The sequence below is a fragment of the Athene noctua genome, chromosome 24 (assembly GCF_965140245.1).
Source record: "Athene noctua chromosome 24, bAthNoc1.hap1.1, whole genome shotgun sequence".
Taxonomy (NCBI): domain Eukaryota; kingdom Metazoa; phylum Chordata; class Aves; order Strigiformes; family Strigidae; genus Athene; species Athene noctua.
The window spans coordinates 5334947-5348595 of NC_134060.1; the positions used below are offsets into that span (position 1 = coordinate 5334947).

Sequence of the window (13649 nt, forward strand, 5' to 3'; positions counted from 1 at the left end):
TACAGACGTGGCTGGATCCTGCCAAAGAAATAAAAAAACAGGTTCACGGTAAGTAGATCGAATTTATCATGTGGGTGTGTGTGGTTTCTCCCTGCTTCCCTAAATAAGCATGGCTCTGGTGGGGCAATCTGGGGGGCCTAAGGGTGTCTGGCAGGGATCAGCCCAAGTTGAAGCAGTCTGTGCATCCTTTCTCTTCATAAGTACTTAGTGATGTTCTAGATTTAGGAAAAAAAAAAGTCATTTCCTTGGGAAAACATTGCTTGGGCTGTGTTTGCCCTATGCAGACCCACGCTGTCCTTGCTACCGTGTGATGCTGAAATGGAAAATTTGCTCCCTGTTGGAGGATGGGAAGACAGGTGTCAGTGGGAACCATTTAAATCTCGAAGGAGGTTGGGAGAGCCTGACCAAAATTGTATCCTGTAGCAGAGTGGACCCTGAGGCTGTTTCGAGGTCCAAATAGGGGCACTGGAATGATAAATGGCTTGAGTAGTACCAGGGCAAATACCAAATGCTCTCCAGAGCTGTATTTTAAGGTCTGCTGGCACTGAATTAGTTCAAGATGAGGGCAGTGTCAAAGTTAAATAAATTTTAGAGTTTTCTGTTTTCTCTCAGGAGCAAGTCTGACTGCTTTGAAAGTAAAATACTGTTTTATGAAAGTAAAATACTATTTTACGTATGCTTCTGGTGGGGGGTGCAGAACAAGCGTATCATTGAGTACAGACTCGGGGGAAATGCTGCTGGGCTATGGAGTAAGAAAAGCTCCTGCTCTTATCAACTTCTCTTTGAATCGATAGCAGGATGTGTGTAAAGGGCATGAGCTGCTCTGACTGTGCTGTGCAGGTAAAATTCAGCTCATCAGTGTGATGAGCAACCTCCTGTGGAATGTGGTTCCCTGAGATGCGTTAAATGGCAAATGATTTGATTTTACTTTAATACATGTTTACATATGAATATGCGTACACCGATGTATGTTGGTTTAGGTGACCTCTGCTACCTAAAATGTCTTTTTGAAATAACCTGTCATGAACTCTGTGTAATGAAAACAGCATGCCTTGTGTTTAATCCCAGTTATGGCGTTGCATAAGAAATAAATCCATGAATGCTACGTTCCCCCCTCCTCCCTGTTTGAGATTGCAGTAAATCTCTGTGCAAGTTAAGCTCAGGCATCTTCTCTTTCTGACATAAATACTGTTTTGAACTAGTGTTAAAGGGCACAGCAGGAGGGAGTTGTAACTGTGAAAATTACTTCCAGTGCTTAATGGGTCGGTCAGGACTATTTTCTGTGGGTAAATGTGATTATTATCAAGAAGAGGGAGTAACCCCTTCAGCTGTGTCACCTAGACTGTCCGTACCACATATAATGTCAATTCTAGGTGTGATCATGTGGATTCTCGCTCCAGTTAATGCCTGCAATGGTGCTGTTCAAGGTTTGAAACGAGCTGTATTAAAACATTTAGGTCTGGACTTGTAATGCTCTTCCTGTCTCGGTGCTTGCTGGTTTCATCCAGAGATTGATGCTTGTATTGTGCTGAGTTTAAACTGTGGTCTGACCACCCGACCACTGTGCATTAGGCTGCTGAGGGAATTAGCACATCTGCTCTTTATGAGAAATTTGAAAATTGGGTTGAGTGATAAAACAGTACTAATCCATTAACTTACAGCACACGTCTGACCTCTCTTCATGAATCCTTCTTTTCAATCAATGAAAAAATACGTAATTCAAGGCTCTTGCCAATGAGTTTAGCTTTTTTTTCACAAGTTGTGTTTTATTCATGTGTATTTGCCTGCCCTGCTTTGTTTTCTCCTGTAAATGAAATTGTATCTTACGCTGTCTGCTAAGCAGCAGCCAGCTGTGCGAGCAGACAGTATTAAAATCACTATTATGATCTGCTGGCTGTATTTTGAAGATCAGATTGGATATTCCCAGCTTTTTTTTGTAATGGCCATCACAAAGCTGTTCTGGTGTATTTATTTTTCTCAACCTCTTCTTTGTTATTGCAGGAGGCCCCTGGGATTTTACCTTCAATGTCAAGTTTTATCCACCGGACCCTGCACAGCTGACGGAGGACATAACCAGGTGAACTACCTGGGAATCTTGCTGCCAGCCAGGGAGCTCGCTCAGCAGAGCAGTGAATATTGAATAGAAATTTTTAGTATTTGGGTGTTTTTCCATCCTTTGGCAAGGAAATCAGATGTCTTAACGGTTTGGGAGGGGTTTTGTTTGGTTTTAGTGGGTGTGTGGGATGCTTCCACTTTCCACTGAAGTCCACATGTGTACAGCAGTGTCATTTATAATCCTGGCATGCATATAGAAAAGTAAAATTTTATTTAAAAGCGAGTTTTTCTGTTCATAAGTGTCCTGTACTTACTTTGCAGAGTGGAGGTGACTTTAAGCCCTTCTATCCTCCATGCTGTTTACCACGGGAATATTAACCCATAAGCAGAAATTCAGGTAGAAATTAGAAACAAGCATCATGTTGCATTCATCAGTGGCATTAAAAAAGAGATTCTGTTGGATTCTCAAGTTTCTCTACGCTCTCTGTAAATAGTATTTTGCTTCCTCCTCTCCCCCAGGTATTATTTGTGTCTTCAGCTTAGACAAGACATTATTACGGGGCGGCTGCCCTGTTCCTTTGCAACTTTGGCTCTGCTGGGTTCCTACACAGTCCAGTCAGAGCTGGGAGATTACGACCCTGATCTACACAGCCCAGATTATATCAGTGAATTTAAATTGGCCCCAAACCAGACAAAGGAGCTCGAAGAGAAGGTTATGGAGCTTCATAAAACATACAGGTAAGATGTAGCAGCTGGAGGACTTGTTTTTGCACAGCAGCCTGAAATAATGGGCTTTTTGGTATTTTCCCCACCTCTGCTGTATGCTTTTGGTTTCCTGCTGCACCAGGTTTTTTATGTTGTCAACAGAATCTTTAGCAGTACAGTGTGAATTTTCAGCTACTGAGAACATCAGCTTTCTAAAAAAGTTCTAATACTTTACAACAAAATCTTTCTAGAAGCTGGATTTTTTTTTTTTTCCTGCTTGAAGAAGAAACTATATTTTCCAAAAGCAGGTACAGAGTCTTGCATTTATCAACAGGTGCTCTTTTTCAACAGTATAACTGTGAAAGTGGGTTTTATTTCATGTGAAAATATAAAGCTTGCTTTTTTTAATCTTGCCCTTCCTCTTAATTTTTTTTTTAATATTTGCTTTGGGATTTATGTAATTGTTGGATTGCAGTCTGGTTGGAGCAGATCTTGCCTCTTTCTGTATATGCTGTAGCCTACAGCATGTTTGGGGTTTTCTGCCGTCGCATTTAATGAGTAACACTTTCTAACATGGAAGTATTCCAGATGATGCAGGAGGTATAAACTTGCAGTTAGGCTGTCCGCCTCGCGTTTCCCAACATGGCCATGACCTGGGCAGATGTCTCCTTTCAGGTAGGGTGGAAGGACCCTTGGGAGTCGCCCTGGTACCCGATTAAAGTGTGACAGTAATCCTCATCTTATTTTGAGTTTATTTTCGTAGATACTCTTGAGCGCTTGGATTGCAGGAGCTGTGTGGAGCTGTGTGCTCGCCAGTGCAGAGGGCTGGTGTGGAGAGCGGCCAGCTGGCAGCTTCCGCACCCTCACAAAGACACATTTGGGTTTTAGGGGAGTAAAAAAAAAAAAAAAAAAGCCCATAAAACCACTTGGTGATACCAAGGCCTTCAACTGGCAGCCCCTTGACCTGTGGAAAGCTGCTGGTTGATGCACTAATAACGAGAACAGAGCAAAGAGGAGATCTTCTCGCAGACAGACGGCAACTAATAACCTGAGTGCAGTAGGGAGGGGTGGATGTGTGCCCCCAGCTGTGACCAAAGCTACAATTAACACCTTGCTCAACCCTGCAAATCAATACTCTAAATTGATTCCCCTCCATTTGCACTGAGAGGAGAGGAAATGAGGGAAAATAAGTACTGGGCCACTGACAAGCTTCATGACTGGAAGTCAAAGGCTGTTAGCTGTGCTAGAAGTGGCAGATCATGTTGCTGAATTATTCATGGCTTCATTAGAAGGATACTTCAAGGTATAGGATGTAGTTATATTTAACCTGCTCGTGTGTGCAGGAAGGAGCAAGGTGTACCCATTTAATTTCTGGTCTCTATTCTGTGAACATTAAACTGCCAGTGGGGCTTCAGTGGGAAAACTCTGCTAAACTGTGCTCTGCCTCTTGCTGCTTTATTTGCAGAGCACGAGGCACATGTTGGAGATGGCGTCTGCTCCTGGGTCTTTCCTAGAGGGTTGTCCTTAGGGTTGTCTTTGTCTGCCCTGTCTCCTACCACTAAAACCATTATTTTCATCGCACACAAGAAGTGTGTGAGTGCTCAGTAAGGAAGACATCAAAGCAGGGGACAAAAGGAAATGTATGCAACTGAATACTCTCCCAACAGAGCTGTTAGATGTACCTCATACACCAGAAACTTATTAACAAGGGCACTTCAATAATGTGGCTAATAGCCTCCATTATCAGGATGTTTCTGTTAAGCGAAGTTGTGTTGTGTTGCCCCTCCTGCAGGCAGGGTACCATCTGTTCCCAGAAAACCTCTCATTCATCTGCTCTGCCCCAGTAGGATTCGCTGCCGAGTGGTCTCAGCTGTTGTCCTTGCGTTTGGTTTGGAGAACAATAGCTGGGTTTGGGGAGGTCTGAGGCAGGAGGTCTGGGAGGACAGTGCCTGTCACCCTTTGCCTTTGGCTGAATTAGTGTTTCTTCCACTGAATCAAGTTTTGTGCCCCTCACTGTACTTCCTTGCTTTCTTCTCTAGTGTCTGTTCAGCTCTACAGACATAAAGTGCATCCATTTTATGAGGATGTTTCAAAGCACGGATTTGTCCATTCAGAGTAATTTAATAATTCATCATCTGGGCACAGATTTGTTTGTATTGAAAGCAAAAGAAAATCTTGCAAGTAAATGTTTTTTTGAAGTCTGATCTGTCCCCTCCTAAAAGCAACAGTTAGGGGAGTACCAAGCCCTTCCTCTCTTTCCCCAGATCCATGACTCCAGCCCAAGCAGACATGGAATTTCTTGAGAATGCAAAAAAGCTGTCTATGTATGGAGTCGACCTTCACCAAGCCAAGGTGAGAATCGGCACGCGTGCACCTGACCGTAGATTTTGTAATTTGATTATCCTTCCCTTGCGGGAGCAAGTTTACCTGTTTCAGGAGGCTCCTTTTGAAAGATGTAGGAAGTAAGCTGGCTACTGGTACAGAAACACAGACACACAGCAGAAGTGCCTCAAGCACTGTTGCAAGTGTTGTAAGATAAGTGCTTCTTGCCGACTGTTTATGATTTATATATGAGAGGAAGATTTGCAAAGCTACTGATGTAGACAGGTCCTTGCTGTGAGGAACTTAGAATAAGGCTCTGAGCCTGCAAGGTGAGCCAGTCTGCTCAGGGAAATGCAGGATAGACTCTAGATCAGCCCTTTGAGCAAACAGCAGAAGGGAGGAGGTTGTAAGGAGAAATGTGAAGGAAAAGCAGGCCTGGCCCTGGCTGCATGGGGAGCTGGAAACTGAAGTCTGGGTGGTGGGGAGATGAATTTGGGGGAAGACCAAAGGGGTGATTTGGAAGGCAGACACTGACCTGAAACTTGTAACTCTGACACTGCTTAAATCCTCATCTGCTTCCTCAGGACTTGGAAGGAGTGGATATCACTCTGGGAGTCTGTGCCAGTGGCCTTCTTGTTTACAAAGATAAACTGAGAATCAACCGCTTCCCTTGGCCCAAAGTCCTGAAGATTTCCTACAAACGCAGCAGCTTCTTTATTAAGATTCGGCCAGGGGAAGTACGTTCTGACTTCTGTCCTTGTGTCTTCTTTAATTGCCTTTTGATTATCACCAGCATGTGGGCTTCACTAAAACAAAGGGGGAGGAGGGAGCAGGCTTTTCTCCTGGTGAGCATCAGAGGGTTGCTGATCTGGGCTTGGTATTAAGTTCAGGTAGAGCCCGCTGACCTTGCTGAAGCTGTAAACCAGCCGGTGACAGTTTAAACAACATGTCATCCAGCACCACCTCCTGGCACCGCGTGGTATTCCCAGCATCCAGAGGAAACCGGTGGGAATTCACACTTGAAATTGGGAGAGGGCTAACTCCTTTTTTGGAACGGGAAAAGACAAAGGCTCTTTGTCTTGCTTTCATTTTTTTTAGAAAAAAAAAAAGAAAATGAAAAAAATACAGACATATACTTTTTCACTCAGCCTGCAGCAGACAGGGGGTGGCTGCCCTGATGCTGCCTCTGGTGAACGGGGAGATCCCTGGAACAGTCTGGTCACTGGAAACACAGTGGGGAGAGATGCTACAATGGGGGTCTGCCTTGTTCTTCGTCTTCTTCCTCCTCCTGCTTCAGCTGCCATGACACAGCCTTGCCAGGAGGTCAATATTTGATCCCATCCCATAGCTGGGCAGTATGAAGGGGGGATAAGTGAGTCTGAATGGCCGAAAAACCCACATCATGCTCCTCTGCACATCCTGGCGCATCCTGAGAGATGGCCCAAGCCTTGTCTTTTCTTGGACCCAAGCTCCTCCTGCACGTTGTGCAGTGAGTTCAGCTGCTCTTGGGCTAGACCAGTAGATTGTGCCACAGCAGAACAGATCGATGGGCTTGGGGACTGGACTCCTGCCACATTTATTTCTTGCCATGCCTAAATAACTTCTATTTTCTGCAGCAAGAACAGTATGAAAGTACAATTGGGTTCAAGCTACCAAGTTACCGGGCAGCGAAGAAGCTGTGGAAAGTATGTGTTGAACATCACACGTTTTTCAGGTGGGTGTTCTAAACAGTAGGCTCACCCTGAATAACCAATGCCTTAGGTCAGCTGCTGAAAATGAGCACTCCTTCAGTGTTCCTTAGGGTTTCACAGAGATTGGAGTGAAATGGTTGCAGAGACATGAAGTTGTTTATATTGAATAAATTTCTAGGCAGCTTCCACTTCGTAAGATTCATAAGACAGAGGTCTTGTAGCTTATGTAGGTGTGAGGCTCATTGTTAGTGCATTTTGTTTTGTTAATCAAGTGTATGCAAGAGGCTTCTTTAATTTGTATTTTAACTTCTCTTTACCTGACGTTTCCTAGATCTGGAGGTATGATTTTTAAAATTGAGCGTGTGCTTTTCAGGCTGACTTCCACCGAGGCCATCCCCAAGAGCAGGTTCCTGGCACTGGGCTCCAAGTTCCGCTACAGCGGGCGGACGCAGGCGCAGACGAGGCAGGCGAGTGCCTTGATCGACCGACCCGCTCCCCAGTTCGAGCGGACGGCGAGTAAGCGAGCCTCCAGGAGCCTCGATGGAGGTGAGTGTCTGCTGCTTCTTCCCTCTCTGTGGCTGGACTCAACAGAGTGCAGAAATACTTCTTAAACACCACCTAAATTCCCAGCTTAAAAAGAAAAAAAAAAAAAGCAAAACTTCTCACTTTAATACAAAGGCTGGTTATGAAATGCAAACCGATAGTACTAGCAAGAACCAACTGATGTAAAAAGGGTGTAGGTGGGTGCTGAAGGCTTACGGTGAAGTTCTGGTTGTAAAGATACTTCCTCATTCAATCTCAATGCATTTTACTTTTAGAAAATCAGGAATTAAGCTAATGTAGGATTTGTTTTGTTTAATGTAGGTTCTTAAATGACATAGTTTTCATTGAGGAGGTTTTTTTGCCACAATTGTTTGAAGCTTTTTCAGTGTGTTAAAGCAATGCTAACGCTGAAGTTTGTGGCATATTGGTCAGGTGGGCTTGTCCCTGATGTTTTTAAAAGAGCCAGATAGCAGCAGGCTAGAGGAGGTGAGGCGTGGAACGGGGAGCGCCTAAATTTGCTCCCCTTGAGCTAGATGATGGGGTGCCTGTAAAATGAGGATCCAGAGAAAGGGGAGAATCCCTCTGCACTGAGGGCACCTGACAGAGCAGGAACAGTGTTGCTTTGAGCCCTGAGGTTGTGCTGCAAACCAGGAGAGAGCTTGGCTGCCCCCGTGCCCCGTGGCCAGCAGCAGCCAGGCTGCTCCTGCTCCTGGTGTGGGTTTACGGGGCTTTGGGACACCCCGAGCCGAGCCCGGGCTTCATGCCTCAGGGCCAGGAGGGAAGGGCTGCTTGGTTTGAGCTCTGTTTCGCAGCAGAGCAAAATGCCTGCTTGCTGGCAGTTTGGGGGTGTGAGGTTGCTCAGGCACGACGCAGCCCGTGCTGTTGGTTGCCCCTTGGCCATGCCCTGTAGACTGTTACGACCCCAGATGAGTAGAGAAATCCCCGCTGCAATCCTGCACCGGGATGTCAGAGCTTGGAAAAGAGCAGCCTGCGAATGTAACGCTTCTGTCCCCGTTGAAGTCTGCAGCCTTTTTCCATCTGCTGTGTGGGCAGTCGTTAACATGTGCCCCATTTCTTCAGCTAAACGTGCGACTCAAAAAGTTGAGTTCAGAGCCGTAGAGGAAGAGAAGCAGGAGAAGGTGGTGGTGGTTGAGGTTCCTGAACCAAAACCCATGGATCAGATCCGAGAGAAGACAGGTATAGCTGTGGTGGTGGCTACAACTCTTCTGCAGCACCTTTCCTATCCTTTACATGCTTGTTCCTGACAAAGTTTCACCAAATCTGGCGACTTTCTTTTTCCATTTCTTTGCAAGAAGAGTTTTGCAGTCAGAGGACAGAGAGCCCAACAGAGCCCTGGCTCTGGGAGACTCGTTAAATTTCTGCATTGCACCTCGTTAGACTAATTCTTGTGGAAAAGTGCAGAAAAGTTCAGGATGTGGTGGCATTTGAAAACTGTCTCCTTATTAAAATCGGGTGTTTTTGTAAATGTGGATTAGAAAACTTTAAAGTTTGATCTTGAAACTTCGTGTAAAGCTTCTGAAATTCTTCATCCTGGGACCTGCTTGCCATTTTTTAAAGTGTATTCTGGGTTTTTTTGGGGGGTTGAGAAATGCCACCTGTTTTGCTACATGTACATTGTATTTCTCTTAAGCTAGGTAGTATTAATAAATATTAATGCCCTTAAGAGGTGTGTAGGTACAACAGCATATTTGAATACTAATAAGTGCATCGCAGCAGCAGTGTTGTCAAATATTTACAGTCTTCATCACTTAAATAGTGAATGCCTGTGGTGCATTAGGGCTGGAGATAATTCGTATGCAAATGCCTTGTGTACTGCTCCACTTCCCTTCTTGCACCCTGATTTTTTTTACAGCGTGCTTTTGACATCACTGTTTTTCTAGTATGAAATCTGGATCCAGTTTTCATGAAGTAGTGTGACAGACTGGCTCCCTACCCCTGTCTGGCCTGGAATTCTCAGTAGTCAGCATCGCCTGGCAGGGAAAACCTGATGCCATAAAAACAGAAGGTGGAGAATTTAAGACACCAGAGTAGACAGCTGTATGTTCTTAATCTTTAGATTTGAAGTTGCTCATTCAAGTACATTTAATTAAAGCTGCTAGTTTATGTAGAGGTTTTTATCTAGAGGAGCTTGGGGGTGTCTCTCCTGGATTTTACCAGCCAGCACCTGCACCTCCCCAGACTTTGCCTGGTACCGCACTCGAGAGCCGTTGGCGTGTCCCCATGCACCCCTTCCTGGGCAAGAAGCCTGCAAAGCTTGCTGATGTTTTTTCTCCTCTCATCCAATACACTGTTGGGCCTGGCAGCACTAAAAAGACCGATATTATGTGTGGTGCAAAATTGCTGTTAAGCTGCCTGGTTAAAAACCTCCTTGCTGTTCTCCAGGATGAGGGATCTCCTCTCGCTCTTTCCTCTGCTGCAGCAACCGTTGTGTGTCCACGTCGCTCTCCAACCCCCCTCTGTTAATGCATGCAAACCTCTTTCTAGCCAAACACGCTCTTGAAGCTTTTGAAATGAAACCCATTGCAGAGGAGGAAGAGGAGGAGGAGAAGGTAGAGGTGGTTAAGGTTCCCGTTGCCAAGCCCCAGTTCCCGGAGCCGTTGCAGACGCGGTCAGGTACAGCCGCAGCGGCGTTTGCCATCGGTGCGGCTCCCGTGGCCGCCCGTGCTGTGACCTGCTGGGTTGAAGTGATGCGGTGCTGTAGGACAGAGGTTGCGTTGTTTGCAGTGGTGTTCCTTGCCATTAAAATCACACTCTTGCTTTGCAACTGTGCTGTAATACACGAGCGCTGCTTTATTGGGCTGTGCCTCTGGTTGAGATGAGGAGGTGCCGTGGCTTGGCTGTGTGCTTGCGTGTTGAAACGAGTGTGCAGTGGCCTCTTAACACTCCGCTGTTACTGTCCCTTCTTGTAAGGTTCATTCCCCTGAGCTGTAGGAATGTGTGGTGCCTGAAAATCAGGTTGCGTGCTCTGGGACTGCTGGAGGTCACCTGCACTCTGCTGGTTTTCTTTGCCAGGGAGCCGCTGCCTTCCCTAGTTGGGGTTTCTTTTCAGAGGAACTTCACTGCAGCAGACAGATCCACGCTAATTATAATTAAAAGCAGAGTTGGTTACTCACTGCAGGAAGAGGAGATTGAAGCCGTGGAGGGAAGTAACTGGGAACTTCACATGTTTTCTTGAATATTATGAAAAATACTAAACCAGCCCCTGCACTTCACCTTGAGGATATTCCATGGGACAGGCTGCAGCAGAGCAGAGAGCAGCCAGTGCCAGACCTGAGCACACCCGGGGGTCCCCTGCTTCAGCTGCCCCTTCTTCTCATTCACCTCCTGCACTTTTTCCTCCTCTTGACACTTTTGTTCCCAGTAGGGACCGTTTTCTTGGTTTTCAGGGCGATGATGATTGATATTTTATATCTTGTATTTTGGAGTAGTGCTTTTTACTGTGGTTAAGTTGTCATGTGTCAAAATAGCCAAAGATAGTTAATCAAGAAAATGTAACTAAAATAACGCAGTTCTGGACAGCACAGAACTCATTGCTGAATGGCAAAGGAAAAACTTGGTATCTGTTGTTACTTTTCCTGCGTGTCTTGATGCTCTGAAGCGCTGTGAGAGAAGCAGGAGAGGCGGCCGTGCAGATTTACTGATGGCAGTATTTCCTTTGCTACTTCATCTTCGAGGTGGCATTTTAACACATTCATAACTTTTTTAGCCAAACGTGCTCTTGGCAGTGTTGAGATAAGCCCAATTGAAGAGGAGGAGGAGGAAGAAAAAATGGTGGTGATGAGAGAACTAGAGCCGGTCTCGAAGGAGTCAGGTACCACGGCGATGGCTTTGCACACCCGGCATCCTCCTCATCCCGACTGTCCCTGCCATCTCACCGTCCCTCTGTGCAACCTCTCCGGTGGCTGTCACTGCTTCTGTGGCATAAATACACCAGGACGTGGCACCCGTTGTCCTTCTGAAAGGATGACGCAGTGTCTGGCTCACAGAAATGAACTGCTATTCTGAAGAACAGGGGAGATAACAGAGACAGCAGTGGTGGTGTGGGTTTTAGGGTGGATTTTTGGCAAGATATGGTGACCAGGAGTTTGACTTGAAAGTCTAATTTCAGTCTCTGAAAAATTGGGGGTTTTGTGCCTCCATCTTGTATGTTTTTGGCCACATGGATACTTTATTCTGTACATGTTTTATACACACAGAAGAGATGCAGTTACCTTTTCAGTGAAACAGGAATTCTTACGTAAGGAGTTAAAATTACAATTTCTTCTCTAAGGCCAGATTTTTTAGTGTCTTTGACTAGCTGGATGGACACTAGTAACCTGGCGTTGCCTGGGGTAGAAGTGCCATTCTTCGGGGGTTGGGGTTGGCTCTGGCGCTGTTTCACAGCTTTGTTGGTGACACGGACAGTGGGATCGAGCACCCTCAGCACGTTTGCTGACACCACCGAGCTGTGTGGTGTGGTCACCCGCTGGAGGGAAGGGATGTCATCCCGAGGGACTGGACAGGCTTGGAGGTGGGATGTGCCAACCTCATGGAGTTCAGCAAGGCCAAGGGCAAGGTCCTGCCCATGGGTCGGGGCAATCCCAGCACAGACACAGGCTGGGTGCTGAGTGGACTGAGAGCAGCCCCAAGGAGAAGGACCTGGGGGTGTTGGTGGGTGGAAAACTGCCTGTGAGGCAGCACCGCGCGCTGGCAGCCCAGAAAGCCAACGGTGTGCTGGGCTGCACCCAGAGCAGGGTGGGCAGCAGGGCGAGGGGGGGATTCTCCCCCTCTGCTCCGCTCTCGGGAGACCCCCCTGCAGTGCTGGGTCCAGCTCTGGGGCACCAACAGCAGAAGGACACGGACCTGCTGGAGCGGGGCCAGAGGAGGCCACGGAGATGCTGGGGGGGCTGGAGTCCCGCTGTGAGGACAGGCTGGGAGAGTTGGGGGGTTCAGCTGGAGGAGAGAAGGCTCTGGGGAGACCTTAGAGCGGCCCCCAGGGCTGGAAGGGGCTGCAGGAAAGGGGGGAGGGACTCGTCATCAGGGGTGTAGGGACGGGACAAGGAGTAATGGCTTTAAACTGAGAGAGGGGAGATTAAGATTAGACACAAGGAAGAAATTCTTCCCTGTGAGGGGGGTGAGGCCCTGGCACAGGCTGCCCAGAGAAGCTGTGGCTGCCCCCTCCCTGGAAGGGTTCAAGGCCAGGTTGGACGGGGCTTTGGGCAACCTGGGCTAGTGGAAGGTGTCCCTGCCCGGGGCAGGGGGTTGGAACTAGGTGATCTTTAAGGTCCCTTCCAACTCACACCTGTCTGTGGTTCCATGAACATTTTGGAGATGTTGGGCTCTTCAGGGATTGGGAAACCAAGAGTTGAAGGAAAGGAGTAGGCAGTTGATTTTTTGTGTACCTAGTGCTTGTATTAAGACAGTCATCCTCTGGAAAGATGACTTTTTGGCAGCATGTTATTCATTTCTGCACTGTCACTGATCTGGAGATGCCGGATATCTTCTCGCAGTGGTGCCTTGGGCTGCAGCAGGAGATACTCACCTTGGACACGCAGCCCCAGCCTGCTTTGAAACCCACCTGGAAGTTGCTGTGATTCTTGTTGATTGGTTTTCTTTGCTGAAAAGATTGGAGAGATAGAGGAGAGCCTCTGTTGCCCTTCCAGAAGCCATCCGTTTCTGGTTGAGGAGATACCAGTGAGTCAAGAACTCACTTCAGCTGTGTTTCTATTTTAACGGCTGCACTGGGATGGACTTCTGTGTCTGTTGTGTGTGAAGGACCCAGAAATTGATGGCACCGTGTCAAAAATAGATTTGCCTTTCTGGTGTGGCTTCTCTGCAGAGTGCAAGCTTGCTTTTTGTAAACCATCTGTTGTGGGGTTTTATTTTATTTAAACCATAAGGAAAATAATCTCAACTTTCCCATACTAAATGCACAAGCTGCTTTGCTCAACATCTTTATTTCTTTTCCCTTTTTTCCTCTTCCTCCTCCCTTTCTTTTCACAGAACAGCATAGTAATTTGGAAAGACTGCCTAGTGCTTCAGAAACATTGCCTGCTCTGACCCTTGTCCCTGTCTGTGTCTCTCCCTCACCCTCAGCAGTGGCTGTGATAACCCCCGAGAGGAGTCCCCGTCCCACCTCTGCCCCGGCCATTGCTCAGAGCCACGCTGCAGAACCAGTCCCAGCTAAGCCCGGCTTGAAGGACGCGGTTGCTGCATCTAAAGTAGAAAAGGAAACAGTGAAACCCGATGTGAGACGTGAAGAAATCCCACCGGCAAAAGCCAAGCCGGAGCCAGCCGATGCATCAAAGGTATGTCAGAGCAGAGTCTCTGGGA

At 47.0% G+C, this 13649-nt stretch overlaps 1 protein-coding gene across 26 annotated transcripts in view; it reads left to right on the top strand.

The window, feature by feature from the left end:
- EPB41 (erythrocyte membrane protein band 4.1) overlaps window positions 1–13649 on the top strand; it is a 97412-nt gene that overhangs the window by 54182 nt on the left and 29581 nt on the right. For 15 of the 26 annotated variants that reach the window (XM_074926384.1, XM_074926383.1, XM_074926369.1 and 12 more), the window contains exons 5-14: window positions 6–48; window positions 2002–2077; window positions 2575–2793; window positions 5025–5112; window positions 5667–5819; window positions 6699–6796; window positions 7147–7319; window positions 8397–8513; window positions 9822–9950; window positions 13413–13624. In XM_074926384.1, coding sequence (XP_074782485.1) covers window positions 6–48; window positions 2002–2077; window positions 2575–2793; window positions 5025–5112; window positions 5667–5819; window positions 6699–6796; window positions 7147–7319; window positions 8397–8513; window positions 9822–9950; window positions 13413–13624 — 1308 coding nt within the window. The remainder of the gene's footprint in view (window positions 1–5; window positions 49–2001; window positions 2078–2574; window positions 2794–5024; window positions 5113–5666; window positions 5820–6698; window positions 6797–7146; window positions 7320–8396; window positions 8514–9821; window positions 9951–13412; window positions 13625–13649) is intronic. The other 11 variants (XM_074926379.1, XM_074926372.1, XM_074926376.1 and 8 more) reach the window with 3 other exon arrangements.